The sequence below is a fragment of the Tinamus guttatus genome, unplaced genomic scaffold (genome assembly GCF_059628265.1).
Source record: "Tinamus guttatus ecotype Peru unplaced genomic scaffold, ASM5962826v1 Tinamus_guttatus_pri_ptg000048l, whole genome shotgun sequence".
NCBI classification, from domain to species: domain Eukaryota; kingdom Metazoa; phylum Chordata; class Aves; order Tinamiformes; family Tinamidae; genus Tinamus; species Tinamus guttatus.
The window spans coordinates 8729001-8754703 of record NW_028288582.1 but is presented as its reverse complement, the minus strand read 5'-3'; the positions used below and the strand labels follow the sequence as shown (position 1 = coordinate 8754703).

The 25703-nt window shown below is 42.4% G+C and overlaps 1 protein-coding gene across 1 annotated transcript; it reads left to right on the top strand.

The window, feature by feature from the left end:
* Window positions 1–1450: 1450 nt before the first annotated feature.
* On the top strand, window positions 1451–25126 carry YY1 (YY1 transcription factor). Its single transcript, XM_088539664.1, has 5 exons — window positions 1451–2354; window positions 11330–11492; window positions 20222–20282; window positions 22694–22852; window positions 23940–25126. The coding sequence occupies exons 1-5, from the start codon at window positions 1658–1660 to the stop codon at window positions 24120–24122; spliced, it is 1263 nt and encodes a 420-aa protein (XP_088395790.1). The 5' UTR covers window positions 1451–1657; the 3' UTR covers window positions 24123–25126.
* The last annotated feature ends 577 nt before the right edge of the window (window positions 25127–25703 follow it).

Below are 25703 nucleotides of genomic sequence, written 5' to 3'. Positions count from 1 at the left end.
AAGTAGGCCTTGTGAAGTGAAAAAATGATTCAGTTTTGCACTCTCACTTAGAAATGCTCAGGACTTGAAATTATTAGCAGGAAATCTGCAGTGCCAAAGGAGAAGAACAGATAAAAACACTGCTAAGAATGGGGGGTGTGCATGAAAAGTTAAAAATTGGTTCCTGCAGGCTGATGGGCAGACTTAAAGGAACCAGAAAAGAAACTAGACAGCTAAATCTGAGACATCAATAGCTTGTAAAAAGATGTTTTTCATTTGAAAAAAAAAATAGATGCTATGAAGTCCTTGAAATAACTTTTATCTCCAAAGAAAGGTGTTCAGATGCACAGACAGAGTGGACAAGCTTAAAGGCAAATCCTGCCTTAGACTCCCCTGCTCTCAAGTTATACAAAGCTGTTAAAATATTGTGACTGATGTGAACTGGACTAAAAAAATACATTCACAAACATGACACTGTGAATCTGTTAGTTGACAGAGCTAATTTACACACACACACACACACACTAAAACTTCACCTAAAACAACAGTTCCCACACAACTAACACATTCAGTCATGTGCATCCTATGAGTTAGTAATTAATTAGCAATCAGTTAATTCATTAAAAAAACGAGTAACTGCTGGCTTTTCGCATTAACAGCGGTAAGAGCTTAGGATAAACAGATGATAAAATTAATTTCTTCGCAATTAAGCATAATGTGGGGAAATACAGTGTTAAAATAGAACTTTAACCTCCTTTATGACTTTATTCTTTTCCCCTGTTTAAAGCTTAAGCGCAGCTCCTGTCTACATCTACCTCGAAGCTTGCTAAAAGACAGCGCTGAGCACCGCCGAAGGAAGGGATCCCTAGACTTCCACACGCCCGTTACTGCTCCCTGCCCGCCCGCGCGATACTGCCGACGGGCCCGGCCCCTCATGGTGAAGCGCGGCCCGCTCCGCGGGGGCAGGGGGCCGGGCGGAGATCGGCTGCGAAGCGCCCACCGCGGCCCAGCAGGACCCCTGGTGCCAGCAGGGCCGCAGCCTCACACGGGGAGGCTCTGCACGGGGCTGCCGGTTACCTGCGCGGGCCCCAAGCAGCTGCGAGGAGGCGGTGGGAAGGGGCAGCGGCCGCGCGGCCCCGGGCGAGCGGGCAAAGGCAGCGCCCAGGCGGGCGGCCCCAGCTCATGGCGCCCGCGCTCCCCAACGGCCGCGGGGCGGCGCTTCCGTGCTGGGTGGGGCGAGCGTGGAGGAGGGCGGGGCTTCCTCGCCACTGCCCCATTGGCCGCTCACTGGCGGGCGGCGGGGCGCGAGGGCGGGCTCCCGGGGCACGGCGCCTCGCCATTGGCCGCGGCGCTCGCCTGGGCGGGGCGCGACTTGCGGAGCGCGGCGCGATTGGTCGCTGCACGGCGGGGGGAAGGGGGCGCGGCAGCAGCGCCTCCCGGGGCTGGGGTCCGTCTCGGCGGAAGTCTCGCGAGGGCGCGTAGCCGGGATTTGGCGGCTGCCTCCCTCCCTCCTTCCCTCCCTCCCTCCTCCCCGGCTGGCTGCGAGGAGCTGGTGTTTGTGTGGAAGGGGGAGGAGGAGGCGCAGGAAGGGGAGCGAGAGGAGCCCGAGCCCCGCCATCCGCGGAGGGCAGCGCCGCGGAGCCCCCGCCGCAGCGCCGCGCCTGCCCCGCGCCCCGCCATGGCCTCGGGAGACACGCTCTACATCGCCACGGACGGCTCGGAGATGCCCGCCGAGATCGTGGAGCTGCACGAGATCGAGGTGGAGACCATCCCGGTGGAGACCATCGAGACCACCGTGGTGGGCGGCGAGGAGGACGAGGAGGAGGAGGAGGAGGACGAGTGCTGCGAGGAGTGCGGCCCGCACCACCCGCCGCACCACTACCACCACCACCAGCCCATGATCGCGCTCCAGCCGCTCGTCTCGGACGGGGACCCGAGCGGCGCGGGCGGCGGCGCGGGAGGCGGCGGCGGGGGGCAGCTCCACCTGCACCACCACCACCAGGAGGTGATCCTGGTGCAGACCCGCGAGGAGGTGGTGGGGGGAGACGACTCGGACGGGCTCCGCGCCGACGACGGCTTCGAGGACCAGATCCTCATCCCGGTGCCGGCGCCCGCCGGCGAGGACGAGTACATCGAGCAGACCCTCGTCACCGTGGCCGCCGCCGGCAGCAAGAGCGGCGGCGGCGGCTCCTCCTCGGCCGGCGGCGGTGGCCGCGTGAAGAAGGGCGGCAGCGGCAAGAAGAGCAGCAAGAAGAGTTACCTGAGCGGGGGAGGCGGCGGCGGCGCCGAGGGCGGCGGCGGCAGGAAATGGGAGCAGAAGCAGGTGCAGATCAAGACCCTGGAGGGGGAGTTCTCGGTCACCATGTGGGCCTCGGGTAAGTGCGCGCCAGAGCCCGCCCTGCCCGCGCCGCGGGCCCCGCCGGCGGCTCCCGAGCGCGGCCGGACGGTTTTGTTTTGAAGGGAGGCCATGTTTTGATGTGTGTGATGGGCGCCGCCATGTTCATCGCCAGCGCAAGTATGGCGGCTCCCCGAAAAGATGGCGGGGTCTGCGCTGCTGCCGCCGCTGCTCCTGCCCGGCGCCGGCGGGGGGAAGCAAAGATGGCGGCGGCCGCCAAGATGGCGGCGGCCGCGGGGGTGCGGGCGGGCGCGCGGGCGCCGCTGGCTCCGGCGCTAGGCCGCAATGGCGCAGTTTCTGCAGCAGGGGGAGGCGCGGCGCGGCGCGCGGGCGGGCGCGCGGTGCGGGACGAAGCCGGCCCCCCCGCCGCCGCTCCCCGCCCCGCCGCCCGCTCCCTTCCCTTCCCTTCCCCCGCGCGCGGCGGGCGCTCGCTCGCTCGCTGCCGCCCTGCCCGCTGCTCCCCAGCCCGCCGCTCCCCGCCCCCTCCCGCCGCGCCCGCGGGAGGCGGCAGCCGCGACCGTTATGCGCGGGGTGTGGGTGGGGGCGCCCGCCTCACCGGCTCTCCCCGGGCACCGGCGTCTTTTCTTTCTCGCGCAAACGTGACCGGGGAGGGATGCGGGGGGGTCCGGGGCTGCCGCCGTGGCCGTGGCGGTGGGTGGCGCCTGTTGGCCCCAACCGAGCGGCGCCGGCGGGAGGGACGGAGCCAGCGACGCCGCGCGGGGCCCCGCGGCCGGAGGCGGCTGTGGCGGCAGCGCGGAGGGCCCGCGGCGGCGCCTGCCTGCGCGGGCTGCTGAAGTAGGTGCCGGGGGTACGGGGAGAACCCCGAGGCGCCGCTGATTTATTTCTTTTTGTGGAGCGATCTCAAAAGGAATAAAATCTTGGTGCTATGAAGGTGTGTAGTATCTGCTAGATCTGGAGTAAGCCTGCTTCCGCCACCCCATATTTTATCTACTATTATTTTCTTACCTTTAAGGGTGGAGGAGAGTTTTCTGTCAGTGGGAGAGTGTAACTTGCAATACGTTGGGGTTTCTCTCCCCACACTTTCCAAAATTACCCAGCAATTATTTTACGGGATGTGAGGCTCTACACAAAAGTTACGTAATAGTCAAACAGTATCAGCTCATGTAATATTTAAACTGCCGTGCGATCGCTAGGTAATCGGTCAGTGATCCATCTTGCATATTGTAATTCTTGTGCTGTTTTTTTTTAAGCTTGTAATGTGGCTAACACGGTTCAGGTTAGAAGATGCTGTTTAACTTCCTGATGCTCCCTAAGATGTTCGCTTCTGTCTTCCCTAGGAATGATCAGTTAGCAGTAGTCCTGAAGCAAAAGCATATTAAATGGCTGAATTCTCATGCCTCATAATTGCAAAGAATGGTTATTATGACTTTTTTTTGATGTAAGTGGTTATTTAAAAAGTTTTAATGAAAAATGTAATACTTAGGGTATTTTTTGTGTGTGTATATGATGTAGCTGCTGTAAAATGTTCTCAGAAATATTTTCTTTTTAGGAGTCTAATACTTTGTTGACAGCAAATCAGGTCTGCTTGTTAGTGAGCTGAGAACTTTCCATTTGAGTTTCTGAAATACAATTTGGTAGAATGGGATTTCTGTACTACTTTATGTATCAATACATGTAAATTGAATTCAATTCACTAGCTTTTTTTTCTTAAGAAGGCCATCCAGGAAAGACCGAAAAAAAAAAAAACTATAGTTTTATGGTGTGAGGAAGCCATCTGAGATAACTGAACGCAAGTGGCTGCGTGACTCATGAGTGAGCATGTTGCAGGAGCCAACTGATCTCAGTCACCAATCGCTAACATGCATTTGCACTCTGAAATCATAGGGCCCCGTCAGATGCTTCCATAGAGCTTCTTTGTACAGGTTATTACTCGACTGAAATGAAATGCATGTATAATCAGAGCACTTGTGAGAAACTCGCTCTTGATTTTAGTGGATTTGCTTTTTATGATCATAAATATGCAAGGACAGTCTGGACAGTATCAACCATGTGTTTGTTGGGGATTGAACTGCACTGATATATTCAACTTGATTTTAGTCTAACCACGATACAGAAGGATGCAGAATACCTGTCCAAGTTAACTAGTAATAAATCTCATCATAAATGAATTCAAAACCCCAAACCTCAAAGTTTGTGTATAAAAGAAAAGTATTAAAGTTGACCTTCTCCCGCAACACAGGCAGTTCAAGCAGCCTGTAGTGATATGCTGCTCGATTAAGTGTTGTGACATTTACTGAGCCTATTGGATAGGCTTTTGTACCTCTCTCACAGCTCAGTGAATGCTGTAAAAGTGGTCCGAGTAGTTTGTGGTCAAGTGGAAGTTCCGGGACTTCATTTTCTGTTTTTGGAAGCTTGAGGGGGAGTGAATGCCAGAAAAATTTCAACAGAAGCGAAATTAAAAAAAAACAAAACAAATGACCTGCTTGCAAAAGGGTAGTTGTCCTGTGTGTGTAGTGTTTTTTTTTTTCCCCCCCTGCCGAAACAAGGACACTTTATTTTGAACAAAGATAGCAGTTTTGCATCTGTATGTTGACATAATTAAAGATGCGCTTGCACCCTGATGTAATTGACTATTTAAGTATTTAGCAAAAAGTTTATCAAAAGACGAGGGGTAAACAAGGCCATGTGTCAAGATAAAACAATGAGTGCTCTCGCTGCTTCTGGATATTTGAATGGGGAACAAGAGCACTTTGCTTACTGCAGTGTGCAAAGACAATGTGAATTAGTTTCTTATTACTGTGTTCTGGAGCTACTGTATTAACTTGTCTGTGGCTCATACTAAACATAGGCAATCACAAATCTTTATCCATAAATGAGTATAACATAATGAATCTTTCAACACATCTTGAAATGTGCACTGTAGTCCATAAGAAATATATACTAATGCAGTTAAGGGAGTACTCAATCCTTGCCTTGTTATGTGGTTACTTAGTTGCAGTACTGTTGTTGACAACCCTTTAACCTTACAATGACTGCTCTTATCACCTTGGTATCTATGGTGATATCAAACTTCTGACCCACAATTACTTTAATTAAACTGTTTCGTTTGAGACAGGAATGCTTTGTTCTCATTCAGATTAGCTTTCTAGATGAAGAATGGAATTATTTGACTTTCTTCATATGTGAAAATATAGGTTCGTGTTCTATTCCTTGAGAAGTTTAAATAAGCGTTTATTGTAGAGTTTCAGTCCTGTTCTTGAATTACCTTTTGTCAGTAGTGTCTAGCATCTTTCCTTGTTACTCTAATTAGAGTTTCCTACCTTGGATTTAAAAAACTGTGTGTAGTTAAGGGCCCTCTTATGTGTGAGAGACCTCAGTTTGTAAAACTGGGAAACTGGGAAAACTGGTTTTTACAAAATTGAATTTGATTGCCTTGACAGGATTCAATTTGAACCTCCTTCTTAATCCAGAATATATCCGGATTATGTGCACAATTGTAGTGGGGAGGGGAAGGCTTGTTAGAAATCACTTGGTTGGGTGCATTTGCAAAACAAACACTTACGAACATTTTATGGAGGTGATACTGAAGTACCGGCTTCAGTAAATGTTGGAATTTCAAATAACTTGGTCTTAATTTTGGGAAAAAAAAAAAGGTGTTGGTGTAACCACATCTGCTTCTGAGTAATGACTACTTCTGTAAAGCCTTTGGATCTGAAAAAAGACTTTTGTCTTTTATTTATTTTGGCTTTATTTATTATCATTAGCAGAGATACTCGGCAAGTTTAGGGCTGAAATAACATAACCGAACTAAACCTGGACATTAAACTGCTGAAGTCTCCCCTTCCTCGGTAGGGAAGACAGTGATGCAGAGGTTAACGTGATTTGCAAAGGATGCTTGGTAATCCAGGAAGCATGTGTAGCAGAGCCATATTTCAGAATTTGGGAGTTTATGCTGGCTTTTGGTTTCCATTCCATCTGCCCTAAAATTTTCGACAGTGAACACTAGACAATAAGCATAAACTTTATATATTTTCCTACATCTGTTTTAAATGTCTTTTTAGTTTTTAAAGCAAGTTATTTTGATGTGGTTCATCACTTAATTTCTCAGTTAAGTTGCCTCCCAGCCAGTCCTTGAACTGGTGTTCTCTAACTTTTGATTCTTTCCTTGGGAGATAACTCGTCACTTGTATGGTGACGATTCACAAGGTCATAGTGCTTCTGCACAGTGTCTCGCAAATGTTGAAGTCAGATGGTGACTATTGATATATGTCGTGTTTTTGTCAGTTCTTGTTTCCTTCAGTGATGTGACATAGGAGATAGGTGACAAGGGGAAAGAAGAACCTGTTTTCCATCTGTTCAAGGCACATTATATAGAAAGTAGCCTAGCAGCCAGTTAGGTTAAGAATCGTCAGACCATGCAGAATGGCATTTATCACTTTGAAATTTCAACTAATAACTGGATTATTTAACAAGCTAGCTATGGTCCTTTGCTTCCAAACATGATCAATAAACTATTTTGGCTGAGGGAATAACATTTTGGTGGCAATAGCCAAGCTTTTGCCACTTTGCCTTGGTACTGCACAGTTGCCAAATACATCCTTTATCATATAACTACATTTCAGCTGATCCAAGAAGCAAATGCTTTTAACTGTGCAATCATATAAACAACATGTAAGCTTAAATGCTCATCTTCTCAGCTGATAAACCTTTGTTAACTTGGTACCTTGGGGAGGAAGATGCAGTCTCATTGCTGTAGTAGCAAGTGCATGTTCTGAGTTCCCTTTTGCACTCCCTATTTTCCACAAGGGAGATTTGATTGAATAACAGTGTGTTCTCCCTGCTCTGTAACAAAGTAGGAGTTCAGAGAGCTGGAGATCCAGAGATAGTCCCAAGGTTACATCTGAGCATAACAGAGGCAAAATACTGATAGGCCTTTTTGGGTTGAAAGTTGAGGGTCTTTACTTAAAGAGGCAGCACATTCCAGGGATGTCAGCTGAGATTGGCTGCTATTCCAGACATGTGTGAAATTACAAGGTTCTGAGATGGATGGTTTTTCTGTGCAGCAAGAGGTGGTGAAGTGGGATAATAAGAGTAAAAGGATTTTCAACAAAAGGCTTGGGAAACAGATTCTAGAACATTTTATTATTGATCTGTTACATGGAATCTGCATTTCTAGTTTTATCCCAGTAACTGGGATAATGTGAATTGGTACTTGAGGTTGGTACTCTGATTAGTTAATTCTGATTTAAGCAGTAGCCAAAAGGCATTTGGCTTAAAATGCAGGACCTGCACTTATCTTAGGACAAAAATGTTCCTTTGAGTTACTTGCTTTGAATGCTGAAGTGTCCAGTTCAAAATGTATGTCGTTTATTTAGGTGGCATGAGATAAACACAAAAGGAAGGATATTAACATTTATTTGTGTAACTCTCTAATATGTCTTTAACAGATACATAGAATACTCCATTTCAGGGTAAAAGACTGGGGTTTTTTTGTTTGTTTTTGTAATTGTATAGAAGGGGATTGTGGATATCTCTGTGATTTTTTTTTTCTTTTTTAGCAAATCAGTCTCTATATTCAGGATGAATATTGGAAATAATAGGAGAGTATCTGGTAATGCATATTTTTGTGATAAGGTGGTTAGCTAATGAATATGCCTTCAAGTGATTGCAAATTTCAGAAGACTACTGAAATCGTGTTACAGCTTTCTGTTAGAAACTATCATAGGTCTATGGGAACAGTGATAAATGTACATTTAAGCAGAGTGTTTTATATTTTAAAACTAAAGTCTGCTGCACTCTCAAGGGGTCTTAAGTTCAAGAGGGGGAACAAAATAAAGCAAGTTAGATAGTACATAGCTATTCATTTTTTTTTTCTTTCACTGGGTCTGTGAATCTGTCTGTATTTAGCTTGCATGGGTGTCATCCAGATTAGCCTGGCATGGACTTAAGCCGCATGGAATTACTGCACCTTATTTGTACCGTACTTTTCCAGAGGTGTGCTCAGAATTTGAGGGTTGACTCTGTGTGTGTTGCTTTGCTTTTGCTGCAATACATTTGACCTTTCCGTTACTTCATGGGAGAAATGGGGGAATTAATATGTTCTTTTGGACTTAATGGGTGCCAAGACTTTCTGTGAAGGCAGAAAATGTCAAGCATCTAACTTGTCTTATTTGCAATGATAATATTGGTTAACTTGTCAGCCTGAGTGAAAGTTTGCTTGGACTTTAGCCTCCAAACTTTGAGCTGTTCAGTCCAGCTTGGTAGGACATCACAAATAAACTTGTGATAGATTTGTATACAGACGTTGGTAAACTTTCAAAGAAGCATAGTTTTTATTTGTTGTTGTTTGATTTTCTTTTTTTCCTTTTTTCTTTTTCTTGAAAGAGTTTGATAGTATCATAGGATGGTCTCTAACTAGGACATTCTGGGTGCTAAAGAGCTATCCAGGCTGCTGCCACTTTTGATAAAATATTTTACTTTTCGTATGAACCAGATCTTGACCTTAAAAGCCTGACACAACACTTTAAGGTAATTTTTTTTTATGTTGTTGTTTTGGTGTAAAGTCAATTCTAAACCTGCATGTATGTGCTGCTGTAGAGATATGATTTTTGGTATAGGAAAGCTTGAGCAAGTGTGTCTTATTTTCGCATAACTGTCAGGAATGTCCAAATGGATACCTTCTCTTATTTTCTTCTCTATCAAGGCAACGTGTTTGTAGTCTTCATTTTTTACTCCCATAGCTTATTTTAAGACATAGCTGTGGAATTAATTTCTGTTGGCAGCCTTTTTGGAAGGAAAGGCACCAAGAGCTGATTTTTCTGTTTTGCCTGTAAAATAGCAGGAAAACGTTGTCGAATAGTGGGCCTTTATGCTAGGGAAAGAAGGAAGATCTTAAGGAATGTGTGCAAAATTTCCCCGTTGACTCATGCATTTGATATAAGACAGGAAATGAAAACTGGTTTTTGCTGTAAATGTCATCAAATAGTCAAACTGGAAGTTTTGTGTAGCTGTGGAAATGGCTAAATTGAAGGCAGCTGATCTCATTCTAGTCTGCAGTGTGCAGAAGTCTTCACATTGGCTCTCCAGAAGCTCTGCACTTTTGAGTCACTGCTTCATACTCTGTGTTGTGTTTTTTGTTGTTGGTGGTTGGTTGGTTTTTGGGTTTCTTTTTTTTTTCTCCTTTTCTTTTTGGTCTTCCTTTGTATGCACTGGTAAATATCTTTTTTTTCAAGTTTCCAACTGTTTGGAAGAACAAGCTATTGCTAAACCTGAAGCTTTTACCTGAATTGAATTTGTAACTCCTGCAGATACTGTAAAACTTACGGAAAACCTTTGCTTATGATAACTGTCACTGGTAAAGCCTGTAAGGTTGAAGGAAAGCAAGATGTAAAATGAGAAATGGTCCAAAGTCCTTTTTTGTTGTTGTTGTTGGTTTTTTTTTTTTTTTTGTAGTTTAATACTGAAGATGATATTTTCTTATTAACACTTCTGTGTTATAGTCTGTGAGTTGAACTCCTCTTTCACCATGGAACATATAAGTGAACTGCTATTTGATCTGCTAGATCAGATAAACCCAAACTGGCAGTAACATTTCTAGAAATAGCTCAGTGGTGAAGATTAAAAGCAGGCATTACAAATTGAATAGAAATGTGTCCTTAGTATATTCCTTTTACTCACTTCAGTTAGGGAAGAGGACAAGAAAACATAAGCTACTGAGTAATGGATAATGTAATTTCCCGTGTTTCTCAGCACGGTGAGGAGAAGCTTGCCTCATTTCTTCTCTGGCTTATGTTTTCTTTTGGAGGAGAGAATTAGTGTTTCTATCCTGTTACCTTCTGTTTCCATTCCTTAAATACTAGCTGTAAAACTTAAATTTATGTGTTTATATACATTTGACTTTGCAGCCCTTTTATGTAGAAACTGCTTTGCAGAATTCACCTCAAATAAGCAAGGCAAGGGAAGTAATGTAGTGGCAAGTTCACTAGCCTTTAGCTGAGTAGTTGCAGCTATATTCTGCACATGGCTGTGAAACAACCATCGATTGTCCTAGTGCACTCTGTCAGGTGAGAGTGGAGGGTACGACTGGTGCGGGGTCTTTCTAGCTTCCCTTGTTCTAACATACCTGGAGGAGAGAGACACCAGTGTCCTGATGCTTTGTAAAGTCTGAAGCTGAGCAGACAGCATCAGGGCTTCCACCTGACTTCATTGCAGCGATGAGGCACAAATCCATAGGAGGATCTCCAGGGTGGTAGGCAGCACCGTTCTCTTGCTGGCTCGGAGATCAAAGGTCTTAATGGTCTCTATCTGTTGTTTACATAGCAGAGTAGAAAGGTGCTTAGGCTCTAGCACAGGCAGAAGAAGCCTCTCTGGGAGGCCAAACAGACTGTTTAGTTTTTTTGTTTCAGAAACTTTCTGCAACTGCTGAAAAACTTCAATTTTATGAGCAAGTGCTGAAGCCCATTAAGCAGTTGTTTTTAAAGCCTAATGTCTGTCTTGGACCCTTCTCTTGGGTGTTAGGGTAGTCTAAAGAGCGTGGATGTGAAGACCAGAGTTTATAGTATCTGCCACTCCATTGATAGGCTTATTTGGTTATTGACTGTTTTTGTGATCCAAAGTGGATATTGAAACTTGAAGATGTGTGAAGAGAGATAAGTGTCTTTGCACTGGTTCAGGAGAAGTGCATTGTAATCTTTAAAATGCAGCCAGCATTCTCGTAGGATGTCTCCACTTATTTCCATATTTGCCTGTGTTAAATTAGATAGTAACTTCTGCTTTTTTCCTCTTCCACTGTGTTCTTTCTGTATTCCTTATGCTGTAACTGTAACTGTATGGATGCTTTTTTGCTGTTTACAAGTAGCATAGAAATCTAGAATTTCACTGTATCCTTTAAGAATGTGCAGCAATAAAGAATTTGTATTTGTAGGGGTAGTCTAATAACTTACATACTGTTTTAATCTTCAGTATGTACTGAGTTCAGTATTTTATGTATTTCAGATGATAAAAAAGATATTGACCATGAAACAGTGGTGGAAGAGCAGATCATTGGAGAGAATTCTCCTCCAGATTACTCGGAATACATGACAGGAAAGAAACTTCCTCCTGGTGGAATACCCGGCATTGACCTCTCGGACCCCAAACAGCTGGCTGAATTTGCTAGGTAAGTAGGAAGAAGGATGTTTTAATTAAGATCATTTTAATTACATTAATTAAGAAATTGTTAGGCAAATAAATAATAAATTTAGTATGGCTCATATTGTTTAATGTTGTTATCTTTTAAACCAACGGATTTCCTCCAGAGTGAAAGTGAGTACAGTGTTAATAATCGGGTTTTATCTTGAGCAGACTTCTTCTGCTCTTTGGTTATTGTTAAGTAGGGAGGGGCCTAAATGCACTGACAGACTCCATCTCTGACAGGACAATGTCACGTTTCCTGTGAGCAAGGTCTTTAAGTTCTTTAGTGACAAAGAATCAGTCAAATGAAATGCTGTATTCTGATTGTTCAGTACAAGAAAGTTAAACTACAGTATTTATTTTATAAAGCCAGTTGCTGTATGTAATCCTCTCCCTGTTTTTCAGTTCTTAACTTCTAACTTACTATTTTTTATTAGTGGAGTCATGTCTTGCTCTTATGTGCCACTTCTTGGTTTTGCTTTTCCTTCCAGTTTTACAGTAAATAACTATATATCTGTGTGGATTTTTCTTTTCCTCGTGGAACAGAATAGTCAGTCTTCTGCCTGTTGCTATATTGACCTTAATTGCAAGGTGATTTTCACTTCAAATAGAAGCAAATGAAAGTGTGAAGTGGCTTTTCTCCCTTTCCTTCCCAAAGCTGGTGGCTGCTCAGGGCCTGCGTGTCGGGTGACCTGTGGCCACAAGAGGGCAATCCTGAGGTTGCTGGAGATCAGCCTGGCTTTTGGGAGTTCTGAAGCGAAGGTGCCAATGCAGCCGTTCACAGTCTGTTGCTTTCTGTGCACACTGTGGTTGTAATTATCCAAGCCTACTGCCCAATGCTGTATGGGCTCTAGGGATGCTGGTGTCCTCCAAAACTTGAGCACAATTGTGCATTCTGCAGCTAGTTGTGCTAACCAGTTTTTGTAATGTTAGAAGCAAAGCATGTGCATGAAACTGCATTCATTTGCATTTTGCCAGCTGGGGGTTCTTCGCAGCCCCAGGGCAGTATTCGGACACGTAGAGAGCAGGTAGATGGTCAGGTGTTGTTATTACTCCTTGTGTCAGTTAGCAGAGGGACAAGTATTTTTTTCTTCCTCTCAGTAACATGCTGGATGGAGGCTAGTTGCTTCCCAGCTTCTTGGTTAGATTCTGGTATTCGGTGCGCTCTTATTTCTACTCTTACATCTACTCTTAGATCTCACTGCTTTTAACCACATTCTTCTGTTACCCTTTGTTCTGCTGCCTTTGTTTGTAGGGGAAGTAATTGTAAATTGTAAGGGAGTAAAACTCTTCCCACAATTACTTTCAGTAAAACCCTATAGATTTATGCACAAAATCTGGGGATTTTGAAGATTTCTAATAAGATACTATAAAGATATTCTATGCAAGCACTGCAAAATTATTAAATCTGGAAGCATATAAAAAATTATGAACAACTGAAAAGAAGGGCTTATCTGAGGTGGCGGGAGGTAGTGTTAATACTGCTGTTACTTGCTTTACTAGTGCTGATCTTAAAGAACGTTTTTTTTCTCTGTGAACCCCCTCAAGGGCTGATCTAGCTTTTATTTGCAAAAGCAAACGTTCAAGGGGTGCTCTGTTCTGATTCTAAATTTTTGCTTAGGCACTCCTGCCATAGCCAAGTGTCTAGATTTAGTATTCTCGCTTATTTTAAAGCATGTCAAAACGTTTGGTTCTATTAAAGATTTGAGTACTGAATAGCTATGTTTTGCTGTGAAGCTTCAATAGTTTCTCATGAGGTATTTTGCATGCAAACACTGAATGTTATTCTCCAGATTGGTTTAAATACTTGAAATGATTGCCAGAATTTGAGCTTCTTGAAATGACCAGATTGCTACTGTCAGATCTGTCTGCACGTTCCTTAATGCTATAAAATGTACTGCATCTTTGGATTACAGTTATATTTCTGTTAAGAAAATAGTTGCAGCTGGCAGTACTATCAAATTAATCACTTTTTAAATTCATGGTAGAATATTCTAGAAAATTCTAGAGCCAATATTTGTAACATGGTGGCAAGATTTGTGTTTTGTGTGCACAGTCTCTTACTATTTCTCACTGCGGCAGATAGAATGAGACCCACTGTATTTGAAGACAAATATACGATGGTAGGGTAAACAACTGGGGGCATGTCACCTTTTACAAAAGTCTCAAGATATGCCAAAGCCACCAAAAAAAAAAAAAGTTATAGGAACTTCATTGCAGATGTATGAAAATCCCAAATGTGCGCTGTTTTAAGAAATCTTTGATTCTTTGGTCACCATTGATGACTGTCAAATTTCTACTCTTGCATTTTAAAACACAAAAGGGCTGAGGCAGTAGGGAAGACATCTTTCCCATTAGTTGCATGTTGAATCCTCAAGGATTGTATACAGCTGAGATTGATAAATATGGATGAATTAGCAGATTGCTCATAAAAATCTTGATTCTGTCGAAGTGTGTCCAAGGGACTGGCTAGGAAGATTGGCTAGGAAGATTGCATGCTAAGTGTATTCTGTGTAGTTGAGAGCAAGTTGTTTTGGGGTGCCTTCCTATTTGCATTAAGTTGCTTGGAAGAGCTTCACTTTTTTGTTTTACTGAATAAAAATTAGCTACTAAAAACCAAGATATTTTGACTCTTTGTAACTATGCAGCTTCTTTTTTTAAGGTTAAATTGGCTGGGACATTTGTATTGATTCACGGGAACAAAGCTTTTAGCTTAAGCAAAGCTAGTACACTTGAATAACTGGAAACCTTTTTGGCCCAGCACTTCAAAAGCATTTTTATGTTAGAATTGAAATTTTTGGTGATCATCCATTTTGGGTAAGATTCTGAATTTAGAGTGTTCCTGTTACCGAATTGGTTTAGGTAATGGCAGTGTAGTGGGTGGACTCGAACTCTTGCGTCTGTCAGTCTATCTATCTATCCATCTATCTAAACTGCTTACTGTTCAGCATATGAAGTAGGCATCACTGCTGCTCAGTATCTAGATGGCACTAGTGCAGTGAACAATTAGGGTGTTCATTGACATCCAGTTGTTCTCTGGAGTCTTTTTTGGTGCACGTGCCACTGAGTCATGGAGCAGGAATTCTGGACCCTTTGACTAGAACTGGAACTATTGCAGTCATTCCTGGAAGGGCTTTTATACATCCTAAAATTGCTGGAAACACTTTGAATAAACAACTATGTCAGAGCACTAAGTTACATTCAGTAGTGAGTGGGTGCATGACCATTATTTATACCTGGCTGGGCAGCTTAAAGCCTTTTACAAATTATTTCATTCCCTTTCATGACTCCTGCATTTTCCATAACTCACTTGAAAATGTAATATAATGAAAGGAAAATACAGAACTTAGGCAGTTCTCTTAAGCAAACTTGTGTCAAAATGTGCAACAATAGTTGCAAATGATCTGCTTAAGGAAGAACTAAAGCCTAACAAATTACCGTCTGTGGTGATGGATATGTCTGACCAGGGTAGTGGCAAATCCTTCAGGTGAAATAATCTACTTTACTCCAGGCAGAATTGGTCACAAGTGATTTTAGGGACAGAGAAGGCTTAGCAGCATGGTACTGAAAGCTTGGGGCATAGGAGGTGTATTTTCTAGTAGGGGCACATGACAAATACTACTTCAACATTCCCTCTAATGAAACCATTAAGAAAAGATATGCTTGATTTCTGCCCTCCAGCACCCTCTTAACAGATTCATAACCAAACTGACTAAAGATGGCAGAATACAGACATGAGTAGAATACCAAAAAATAAAAGGAGAAGATGCTATAGTTGGGAAAATAGCGCAGTTCTGGGTCCTGGTGGTAAATGCTTTCCACATCTTCTACTCTTAGTAGCCTTTCAGCAAGAGTGACAGTGTGAGGGCTGCCCTTCCGGGCAGGACCTTCCGAAATGGATAGGAGACAAAGAGGAGGAAACCGCATTAGAGTTTGAAATTGGACACCCACCTTAAAAGTGACAGAGCATTCTGGTTTATGACTTAGCTCTCTTTCTAGGCTGTAGGATTGCCTGCTGTTTGTGTTCTCCTTGCAGGAAAGCTTAAAGGGCAGTAAAGTGACAATTGCTCTGCTCAAAGCGGCCTTCTTGGGTCTCAGCGGGGAGGGGAAGGCTCCTGCACTGCTCTGCACTGCAAAGGTCACTTTCTCTGTGCAGTAGATGTGATGGCAACTAGAACAAAAGCAGTAGTTGTCTTTCCCAGAACCCTGGGGGCGAAGGAGAACTTTTCCATTTTATGACAGCTTTTTGCCCTGCTGTCACCAAAGCATGGTGACACTAGCTGTGGACTGCTTGTAGATCCGTTCCTAGAACGCTTTGCACCACTCCCCTTGTGCGTATTTATCCAAAAGCCAGTCGAGCCAGTTTCAGCAGTCCTTTGACGTAGGTGAACTCCTGCAGTGGGATAGGGCCCCGACCCTCAGGATATTTCAGCTTCAGCAAAGATGTTCAAGGGGGACAGAGCAGAAATGGGAACGACACCACTGACAGAGAGAAGGAAATTATTCTCTGTTCTTGGAGATGAGATCATCTACAGAGGCAAACATCTCTGCTAGTTACCAGATACCTTCAGGAGGTGTGAAAGGAGTCACTGGGGAGTAAGATGAACACAGTTTAGGTTTTATTTATGTATAGAAGGAATAGGAAAGATGTAAAACTGGCAGAAATTTATCAGGGACAAAAAAGGGAGGTACCATAACAAGGGGCAAATTTTATACTGTTCACTGTTGTTGCCATATGGTTTTCCTTTGTTCCTAGCCTTAACATTTAGTCTGTGTATTACTGTCATAATAATTTATTATACCCAAGCTGACCAATTTTGGAAACTGACAGAGGTTTGAGGCTGGGGGCTTGTTTTTGTCAGTTTCCGAGTGGGTGAAGGTATGTAGTTAGCTCTTAGATACTTTCTTTGCAGTGAATAAGTACAACTTTGAATATTTGTGTGTGTGTGTGTCTTTTCTTTTCACCTGTAATTTCACTTGCTTCTAATCTCTATACACGGATAAGAGAGTTTCCATTTAGAGGGCCAGTGCTGTGAAGCTCTCTGGTTGCTGGTTGTGCCATACTGTGTCCCACCTTGCCCCCTTCCATTGCAAAGATGACGTTTCAAATTTGAATCAACAGATTTAGCCCTCAGTTGTACCAGGACCTTGGTCCAAAAGTACGCTCCCTTGTTTTTTGCAGAAAGCAATTTTTATTGCTCACTGAAGAAATAAAAATTCTGGTCTTGCCATGTAAATTGACTTTCTGCAGTCAGAATGGCAAAGCTGCCATTTTGAAAGTTCCACCCAGGTTATTAATGTGTGTGTCTACATTTGTTTTAAATAGTGGCATGTGTTAGAGTTCTGTTTTTGATTACTGTTTCAGGCTAATAAAACCTGGATGGAACTGGTAGAAATGCTCTACCAGGTGGGAGTCAAAAGTCTCACCACCAGCAAGAAGGGGGAGCTACCTGCAACAGTGTAATTAACATCAACAGCCCAGATTCTAGTCTGGTCTCCTTTTGCAAAAAGTTAATTTTAAAGTAAGACCAAATTATTTTTTTCCTAATACTTTTGAATATATAAATTCTTTCAGTTCTTCTTTGAGTGATTGTACACATGCATTCCACTCCCCTGGGAGCAGGATTAGACTTCTGACCAACTGATCAGTTGGAATTGTGCCTGTGTTGTACATGGCCTGGTCTCTTTAGTGTGCAAAGGGCCCAGCTGTTTCTCTGCTGCTTTTTGCTGCATTGAGATATATCCTGGGCAGTGTTTAGTGCCTCATCTTTCTAAAGTGTGTGCTTCTGCTTGCTGACTAGCTTGGTTGTCCACGGAATAGTGAGTTTCACTGAGTTCTAGGTTTTAGACTTAAGTTGCTCATTCCATATACTTTCAGATGAATTTAAGATTTAAAACCTACCCTTCTTCTAGCAGAACTTTGTCGTAATTTTGTAGTCAATAGGAACACTAACTGTGTGCTGAAGTAGGCTGCCTCTAGAAACAAAGCTGAAATACTAGAAAATCAGCTTATTACAGAAGGAACATTCATAAGGCCAAGGGTCTGTTCAGACACTGAACTGGAAAATGCAGGTAAGCTTTGAGTGAAACCGCAGTCAGTCCCATCTCTGACCATTCAGTTCAACTGAGATTTGTACCCCTTCCTGCCCAACTGCACATAAATCCTCCTGACTGCGCTGACCAGGTTCTCTCACTCCACTTCAGCAGCCTATTATGGAGGACTGTGTCCATAGCATTTCTTTCTCAGAGGTTGCTTCAAAACCAGAGGTGAGATGCAACAATTAGGGACAGGACTTGCCACAGTGGTGACTGGTGGTGTCCTATGCCAAGGGGAAAAACTGTAAGCACTACCCACTGAAGCTGTTTGCCATCTCTCTCAGTACTGTTTCCTCTTTATCTAATCCACCTCTTTAAAGACGGTCACCTATAATCTCAGAACACTGTGTTTTTGAGATTCTGATGATGCTGTGAGCGTAGGTTTCGAGCTTAATATTAATTTTTATTTATTTATTTTTTCTTCTCCTTGAAGAGTGACTCAAACATTATAAAGCAAGTTGGTAGCATTGGAAGTAGAGGAGGTATTTTGGGGACCATCTTTGTCCTCTGAGAACATTTGTTTTCCAGTGTGATTGACCATGGCACTGTTAAAGAATCACAGAAGGGATGAGGTTGGAAGGGACCTCTGGAGAGCATCTAGTCCAACTCCCTGCTCAACAAGGTCACCTAGAGTGTGTTTCCAAGGGTTTTGTCCAGATGACTTGAATCTCTCCATAAAGGAGACTCTACAACCTCTGTGGGCAACATGTTCCAGTGCTCTGTTACCCTCCCACTAAAGAAGTTTTTTTTGCCTGATTAGATAGCACTTGTGTTTCAGTTTGTGCCTGTTGCCCCTCTGATGCCATAAGTCCCTGTGTTCTCAAAGCTTTCTGCTGTGTGCCCATTCTCTAGGGCAGTTTATAAGAACAGAAACAATTTCCTGTGTTTAGGATATCAGCTGTCTCCCTTAATTCATGGAATTTTTAGGTGTGCCCCTCATGATCCCCCAGGAGGGAGCTTTAGGATGCATGCTTTGCACCCATCCTATAGGAGTCACTAGTACCTGTAGATGGGAGGATTGCTGAAGCCTGTGAAAGGCAATATGATAACTCTCCAGTTTCCTTATTTTTAGTCGCATCCATACATTAACCCTTGCGGGTTGCAGTGTTCTTCAGCTAGCACTGTGCGTAGTTGTTGTAGCCTGGAAATGCTGAGTAGAAGTTATTTTTAAATGTCCAAAGGCAAAACAAAATGAACAAAAGCCAAACAATGAACAAAAAATGAACAAAAGCCAAAAAATCCAACCCAGCCCCAGAATTCTGTCAAGTGTTCTGCCCATATGTTATCACTTGAACTGTGCTTAACCTGCGACATAGAGAGGAACTATGGATTATTTCTGAAATGCACGTGATAACCCAGCACAATGGGTAACTTCTCCCTCATGTGTAGCTCCATTGGCAAAGGAGATCTTCCTGGATCTGCTCCTCAGGAATTCTCAGGGATGCCTTTCACTGCCCTGCCTTCAGTCACAGGGCCCCCCATTCCTGTTCTGTCTGTTCAATGCACATGAAGACGACAGGTGAAACCACAGACTTCAGCCATAGCCACAGGAATGCAGCAGCATCAAGGAACACTGGAGCTGTCTGCAGAGAAACATGTTCTTCCCCAGTTCTTCCATACGTCTTTTCAGGAACTCTCCATATGGTAGCTACCACTGCTTAAGATAGCTACAGTCATTTCTTTATAATGCTAAAAATGGTGATGCTGATTATTTTAATTATTTTGTTAAATTCAAGAGACTCATCTGTTTAACTTAGATCAAAAAAAAAATACCAGAAGGCTTTTAATTTAGAAGGAGATAACCTAGTCCCTCAACTACAGGTGAGAGAAGTAACATTAGGTAAATGTTACTTAGGTGTCCATGTATATGACGTTCTTCAGGCATCCAGACTGGTAAGTGTTAAAGCAGGACTCTTCTGAAAAGGTTGCTTACAGTGAGTCTCGGAAATATATTTGAAACACCTAATTTAAATACAGACTTTAGTTTGCTGTGTTTTCTGTATAGTCAATGGGACCCGCTAGTGGGGGTCCACGAAGTAGTAGTGAATATCCTTGCCAGTCAATAAAGGTAAATAGGTGATTGCTTCTCAGCTGCTAAGTGTGGAATCTGTGCAGTGTGTACAGTGATTTAGAGCAAGAATGACTACTACATTTCCGTGGTTTTAACCTTGTCTGTGTAGATTCCACAGCTTGCCTGCCCGCCTTGCCTGTGCAGTGGTGTTTTCTGGACTCTGGCATGGGGAGCTGCTGCTGAACAACTGAGCTCTGCTGCTTCCAAGTCCTGGGGCGGGGATGGGAGGGCAAGTAAAGATGCACAGGCCACATGGATACGGGCATAACAAAAATGGAGTCTTCAACATAGTTAGGGAAAGCCAGCAAAAACCTCTCTTCCCATATATTCAGAGAACTAGGAAGGTAGGATTTTTTATTTGAGAGGTGCTTCTGGAAAAGCTGAGCTTTCAAATTGCCAAAGTACACTGTTAATATTATTGTGAGGGATGAAAAATATTAAACTCTGAATACTGCCAGCACATGTAATACTACTGAATAATCTTTGCATATGCAAACAGCTGTGAGAGAAGAGCTATCTACTAATATTTTCCCTTTTTTATCTTTAAGAATGAAGCCAAGAAAAATTAAAGAAGATGATGCTCCAAGAACGATAGCTTGTCCTCACAAAGTAAGTGAAGCCCTCAGCATTCTGAGTGGGTAGTAATTATCAGAACAGAGTTTTGTTTTGCTGTTTTCTTTTGAGAATGATCAAGTAAAATATCTTATTATAAATAGATTATACTCAGTTAACTGTATTTGAATTATCACTCTTTAGAGGCTTCCTTAAAAACCTTTCACTGAATAATATATTATTCCCATTCCTTGTCTTAAGGTTAGTGCATCCCTAATCTTCTGGTAACCATGATGCACAGTCCCTAACATGCTGGTTTTACTGTTGTGATTTCCTGCCACTCAAGAATACATACTTGAAAGAATGTTCTGAAAGCTGTTCAAAGTACGTTCCTAAGATATCTCTATATCCTCTGCTTGGAAGTTATGACACACTGGGAATCTAGATCAGGAATCAGCAATCTATGGTGTAGATGACAAAGTTGGCTTATTGGAAGACTTCGAATTGTGTTCTGCAGAGCTAGAAGATGCATCATCTTGAGAGGCATCTGGGAGATACTGATTCTGAGCCAGCTGGGAAGCTTCTGTGGTGGATTGATGTTGCTAGTCACTTAGATTGGTAGCATCCAGATTTACTGCATCCCCTGGCTTCTGAATAGCTTCTGTTAGCTGTGATTTAGCCTGTAATGGGAAAAGACGATTATAATCTTGCTGACTTCTGGTCTAGATATTGTGAGTCTAAGCACATATTCAGCCTTAATAAAAGGCTTCTTTCTGCCAGCTATAGTCTGATCAGTTGTCATTTTGGGCTGAGAAGTTTTCTTTGTGTTTAAATTGTTTTTCAATCCTTCATATTCTACATGTGTCATTAATTTACTATATTGTAGTATGTGAAGCTACAGCACCAGCTTATTTGAGAAGGAATGCTTATGCCTTGCACTACTGAGGATTGTTGCTTTTCATTTCTTTGATTCCATAGCCTTGACTTCATCTAAATAGGGAGGCGAAAAAAGAATATTCCTATCCTTCCATCTCTTCTCTATTAGAATTCCTGTGCTTGTGTATATTTGACTTTGACTTAAAAAAATTGTTGCAGAAAACATCACTGCTTCTCTCAGAGGCAAGCAGGGACTTAAAATGAATGTAAACAGGTTCATTGTGTGTTCTAGTGCTTTTTTACCTCACTCAGTTCTCTAATGTGCAGTGAAGAGTGACATGGCACTTTTCAAATTAGCCGAAGAAATTTTAGTGCCTGGAGAAACTCTTCTTGAAAGTGGTAATTCTCCCCTTCTCAAGAAATAAGACATGTTTAAATATGTTTATTAGTTTTGAGAAAAGTGTATTCCAAAGAAGCAGTCTGCAGAATTGAAGTATAGCAGTCAATAGCCCCTTTATGTTCTGCTGTTGAACTTTATTCGTCATACCACTCTGGTAAGCTAGTTTTAAGTTTTACGCTTAAACTACACATAGCAGTTAAAATTTTTAGTAAGATCTCATGAAGCATTTTATATCTAGAAAAGGATCTATTTAAAAAAAAAAAAAAGTGATAGATATCTATTGCCTGTGATTAAAATGCAGTCTGGTGATAGTTGGTGGGAGTTTTTTTATTTTTTTATTTTTAATTTCAAGTGGTGTTGTAAAGAGTTCTAGGCTGCAACTATTTTAAGTTCTGGAGTCAAAAGGACTGTTCTGCATCAATACAGGATGTTCCAGAGGTGCCAGATTAAGACTCCTGGCTCTGTACCTGAGCTAATCGAGTGTCTGCTTTTAGGCTGAGTTGGCCCTACCTCAGAGGTGCTCCTGTCTTACTCTCTTCCCCAGTATGTTGTAGATTTAAACCGTAGAAGCAGCAGCAGTAGTAGTTTCTTCTGTCTTCTCCTGTCTACCACCTTCCAGGTGGTAGTTGTTGATCTGCTGCCACAGAAGGAAGTGCTTCGAATACGGACTGAGTAATCTCTGTAACTGTCATCTGCTGAAAACTCTCTGGCCTTTTTTTGGTCAGAAGTGAGGAGGACAGAGAGGGAAAGTGTGGAGTGTTAGGAGATAGTGGTGCAGATGGATCTTGGAACCTTGAAAATACTCCGTAGTGTATTAGAGGACGTAAGAGGAGAAAATATACCCTAAATAGCCATGAACTCTATCATTCTATCTTTTGGGGTTTTTTTCAGACCGTAAGGGCTTTTCTTCAGTTCATTTGCTTCTATTACACTGCATCTTCTCCATGAGACTGTCCTATTATATGGTTCATAATATTAAGTGAGGAGAGGGTGGTTGTTTTTTGTTTTATTTTAACAGCTTCTCAAATGAGTAGTTTTAATGGGAGTGATCTTTTAAATCAGGGTATAGGACTAACTTTTCAGGGCCAACTTTTAAGATTTTCAGAATATAAAAGCATTTTTGCTGTAGCAGATAAAACTTTGTGTATCAGAACTATTTATCTACTAATTGAGTATCACCCTTCTTTTTAAGGGCTGCACAAAGATGTTCAGGGACAACTCTGCGATGAGGAAGCATCTTCACACCCATGGTCCTCGAGTACACGTATGTGCAGAATGTGGCAAGGCCTTTGTGGAGAGCTCCAAATTAAAGCGACATCAGCTAGTTCATACTGGAGAGAAGCCCTTTCAGGTATGGGTAACTTCCAGGCACAATTGCTCCAGTTTATTAATTATAGCTTCTGTAGACTGTAACTCTGACCTAGCTTTTTGCTTGATTTGGGGGATAATGGTTTTCTTCTAAATGAGATGAGACACTGGATCATCATCTTAAATTATTTGAAAGGCCCTTTACGCTAATTAGGCGACCCTTTGTCTGATTCTATGGTCTTTTGATAGAAATCAGAAAAAGATTTGTGTGAGGTATCTTATATATTTATTATATAAAGTAAGCCATTTTAAAAATGAAGGTCCTCCTCCTCCCCCTTTTCAGCTTTGAGACACCTGGCTTCCAGGGCTCTTAGCTCTGACTCCTCATACTAATCTTTAGTGTTGATTATTAATCAGCTTCTAACAAAATGACCTTCCATACTGAATCTGTCTCCATTCATACCAAGTCACATGAGCTTCTGCCACCAGAGGTCCCCAGGCTACTTTGTATGGTGTGTTTTGTGTAATGTTCTTCAAGTGCTCCAGAGTCTTGAGTGTAAGACATGCCTGTTATATCTATACATTGTTTAGTCTCTTGGAGAAATGAATGTTTCCAGAAATTTGATTTGCAGTCCTCAGATAGTTGCTTTTGCTGGAGCTGTTCAGTATAAATACTGGCTGCAAAACATGCTGTCCTTGGTGTTAGGAGCCCGTCTTGAATCTGAAGCTGGTAAAAGGAGCAGAGCTATCACTGTAATTCTGATGTGAAACATTGTATATACATTTCTGGAAGAGTGTAGCAAAATAATGTTTGGGGCACAGAGGGATTTTTGGTTGCAAAAAGCTTGCAAGCTTGAAGTTGTTTTTCTCTTTAATTTAAAAATTGGTATACTACTGTGATGAAACAGCCTGAAGTATCGATTTTCTTTTTTAAAGCCCACTGCCTTATTTTATAGCATAAGGTTAGCTACATATGTTATTTTTATTGGCTCTCTTTTTTGTGAGAATGATCTTCAACATCTGGCCTCAAGGTTGTGCAGCCTAGTGATTGAAAGGGGAATAGTTTAATAGATGATTAAAATGGCAACTATTTTTGTTAGCTAATGGCATTATCTTTTTCCTTTCAACAGTGCACATTTGAAGGATGTGGAAAGCGTTTTTCACTGGACTTCAATTTACGCACACATGTGCGAATTCATACTGGCGACAGGCCCTATGTTTGCCCATTTGACGGCTGCAATAAGAAGTTTGCGCAATCAACTAACCTGAAATCTCACATCTTAACACACGCTAAGGCCAAAAACAACCAGTGAAAATAGGAGGAGAAAGTTCTTGAACTCAAAGCATCTTGCAGGAGAATGATCGGGAATAAATATGCCTCCCCTTTGTATATTGTTTCTAGGAAAGAATTTTAAAAAAAAGAACCCTACAAAGCTAAAGGACGTGTTTTGATAAGTAGTAAATAAAAAGCAAAAAAACGCAAAACAAAACTTTAAGGTGACGTTGCTAAGATGCTCTACCTTGCTCTGTAATCCCGTTTCAAGAACACGGTGTTTTGTAAAGTGCGACTCCGACTGGAGGGGTCAGTTCATGAACTTGCGTCAAAAAAGACAATTCTTTATACAACAGTGCTAAAATTGGACTTCTTTTCACATTCTTATAAATATGAAGCTCACCTGTTGCTTACAATTTTTTTAATTTTGTATTTTCCAAGTGTGCATATTGTACACTTTTTGGGGATATGCGTAGTAATGCTATGTGTGATTTTTCCGGAGGTTGATAACTTTGCTTGCAGTAGATTTTCTTTAAAAGAATGGGCAGTTACATGCATACTTCAAAAGTATTTTCCTGTAAAGAAAAAAGTTATATAGGTTTTGTTTGCTATCTTAATTTTGGTTGTATTCTTTGATGTTAACACATTTTGTATAATTGTATCGTATAGCTGTAATGAAATCATGTAGTATCAAATATTAGATGTGATTTAATAGTGTTAATCAATTTAAACCCATTTTAGTCACTTTTTTTGGAAAAATACTGCCAGATGCTGATGTTCAGTGTAATTTCTTTGCCTGTTCAGTTACGGAAAGTGGTGCTCAGTTGTAGAATGTATTGTACAGGCACTGACCTTTTATTAACACCTGATAATATGTACATCCCATGTAATAGAAGGGGCAACAATAAAACAGTGGTCCTAAAGAAAGAATATGGCAGAAAATGATCTGTAAGCACAGTCTATTTTCTTTTGTTGTCCAGAGCAATTCCAGTTCCTCTTGAACCTCCCAGAATTTGAAAGTTAAATAAACGCAAGTTTCCTTTATTTTACAAATCATTGTAATTGAATGCAATGAAATTGGGTGATGCCCCATGAGTTGGTGTGCCAGGCAGAATTGGTGCCTGTACCTCTGGGTTTGCTGAGTGACCTAGACTTCCCCGGACTGGAATGGGGGGTTTGGAGACGTGGCGGTGTCGTAAAGGAGCTGTCAGTGCGCCTGGACAGCAGGTAGGCGGGAGCGTACAGTATGTATAGCTATATGGGCACCTCAGGGTAAGGAACCCGGGAGGTTCAAATTCAATGGCAGTATAAAGCGTGGGAACAGTAGGGCTTGAGTGGTAATACCAGGGGGGGGAAAAAAAAAAAGCCTTCTTTTGGCTAACTTGTTTGCCTGGATATAATAATGAAAAATCCTGGAACCTCCTTGGTCACCTTTTACTTCAAAATAAGAGCTTAAAAGTTCTCTAAAATAATTTGATGGAGTTTTGATGGTCTAACTCAAAGTGGTTGCTACTTGTTTGTTCAAGTGTTCAAAGTAAGAAATTTGCAGATACTATAGTAAAATGTGACAGACTAATAAACACAAGAATATGCACAGAAATGCATAAGTATTATTTTTTTT

Coding starts and splice junctions, on each gene's coding strand:
- YY1 (XM_088539664.1), top strand. CDS start 1,658: ATGGCCTCGGGAGACACGCTCTACATCGCCACGGACGGCTCGGAGATG. Junction 2,355..11,329: donor GGTCACCATGTGGGCCTCGG/GTAAGTGCGCGC, acceptor TATGTATTTCAG/ATGATAAAAAAGATATTGAC. Junction 22,853..23,939: donor CTGGAGAGAAGCCCTTTCAG/GTATGGGTAACT, acceptor TCCTTTCAACAG/TGCACATTTGAAGGATGTGG.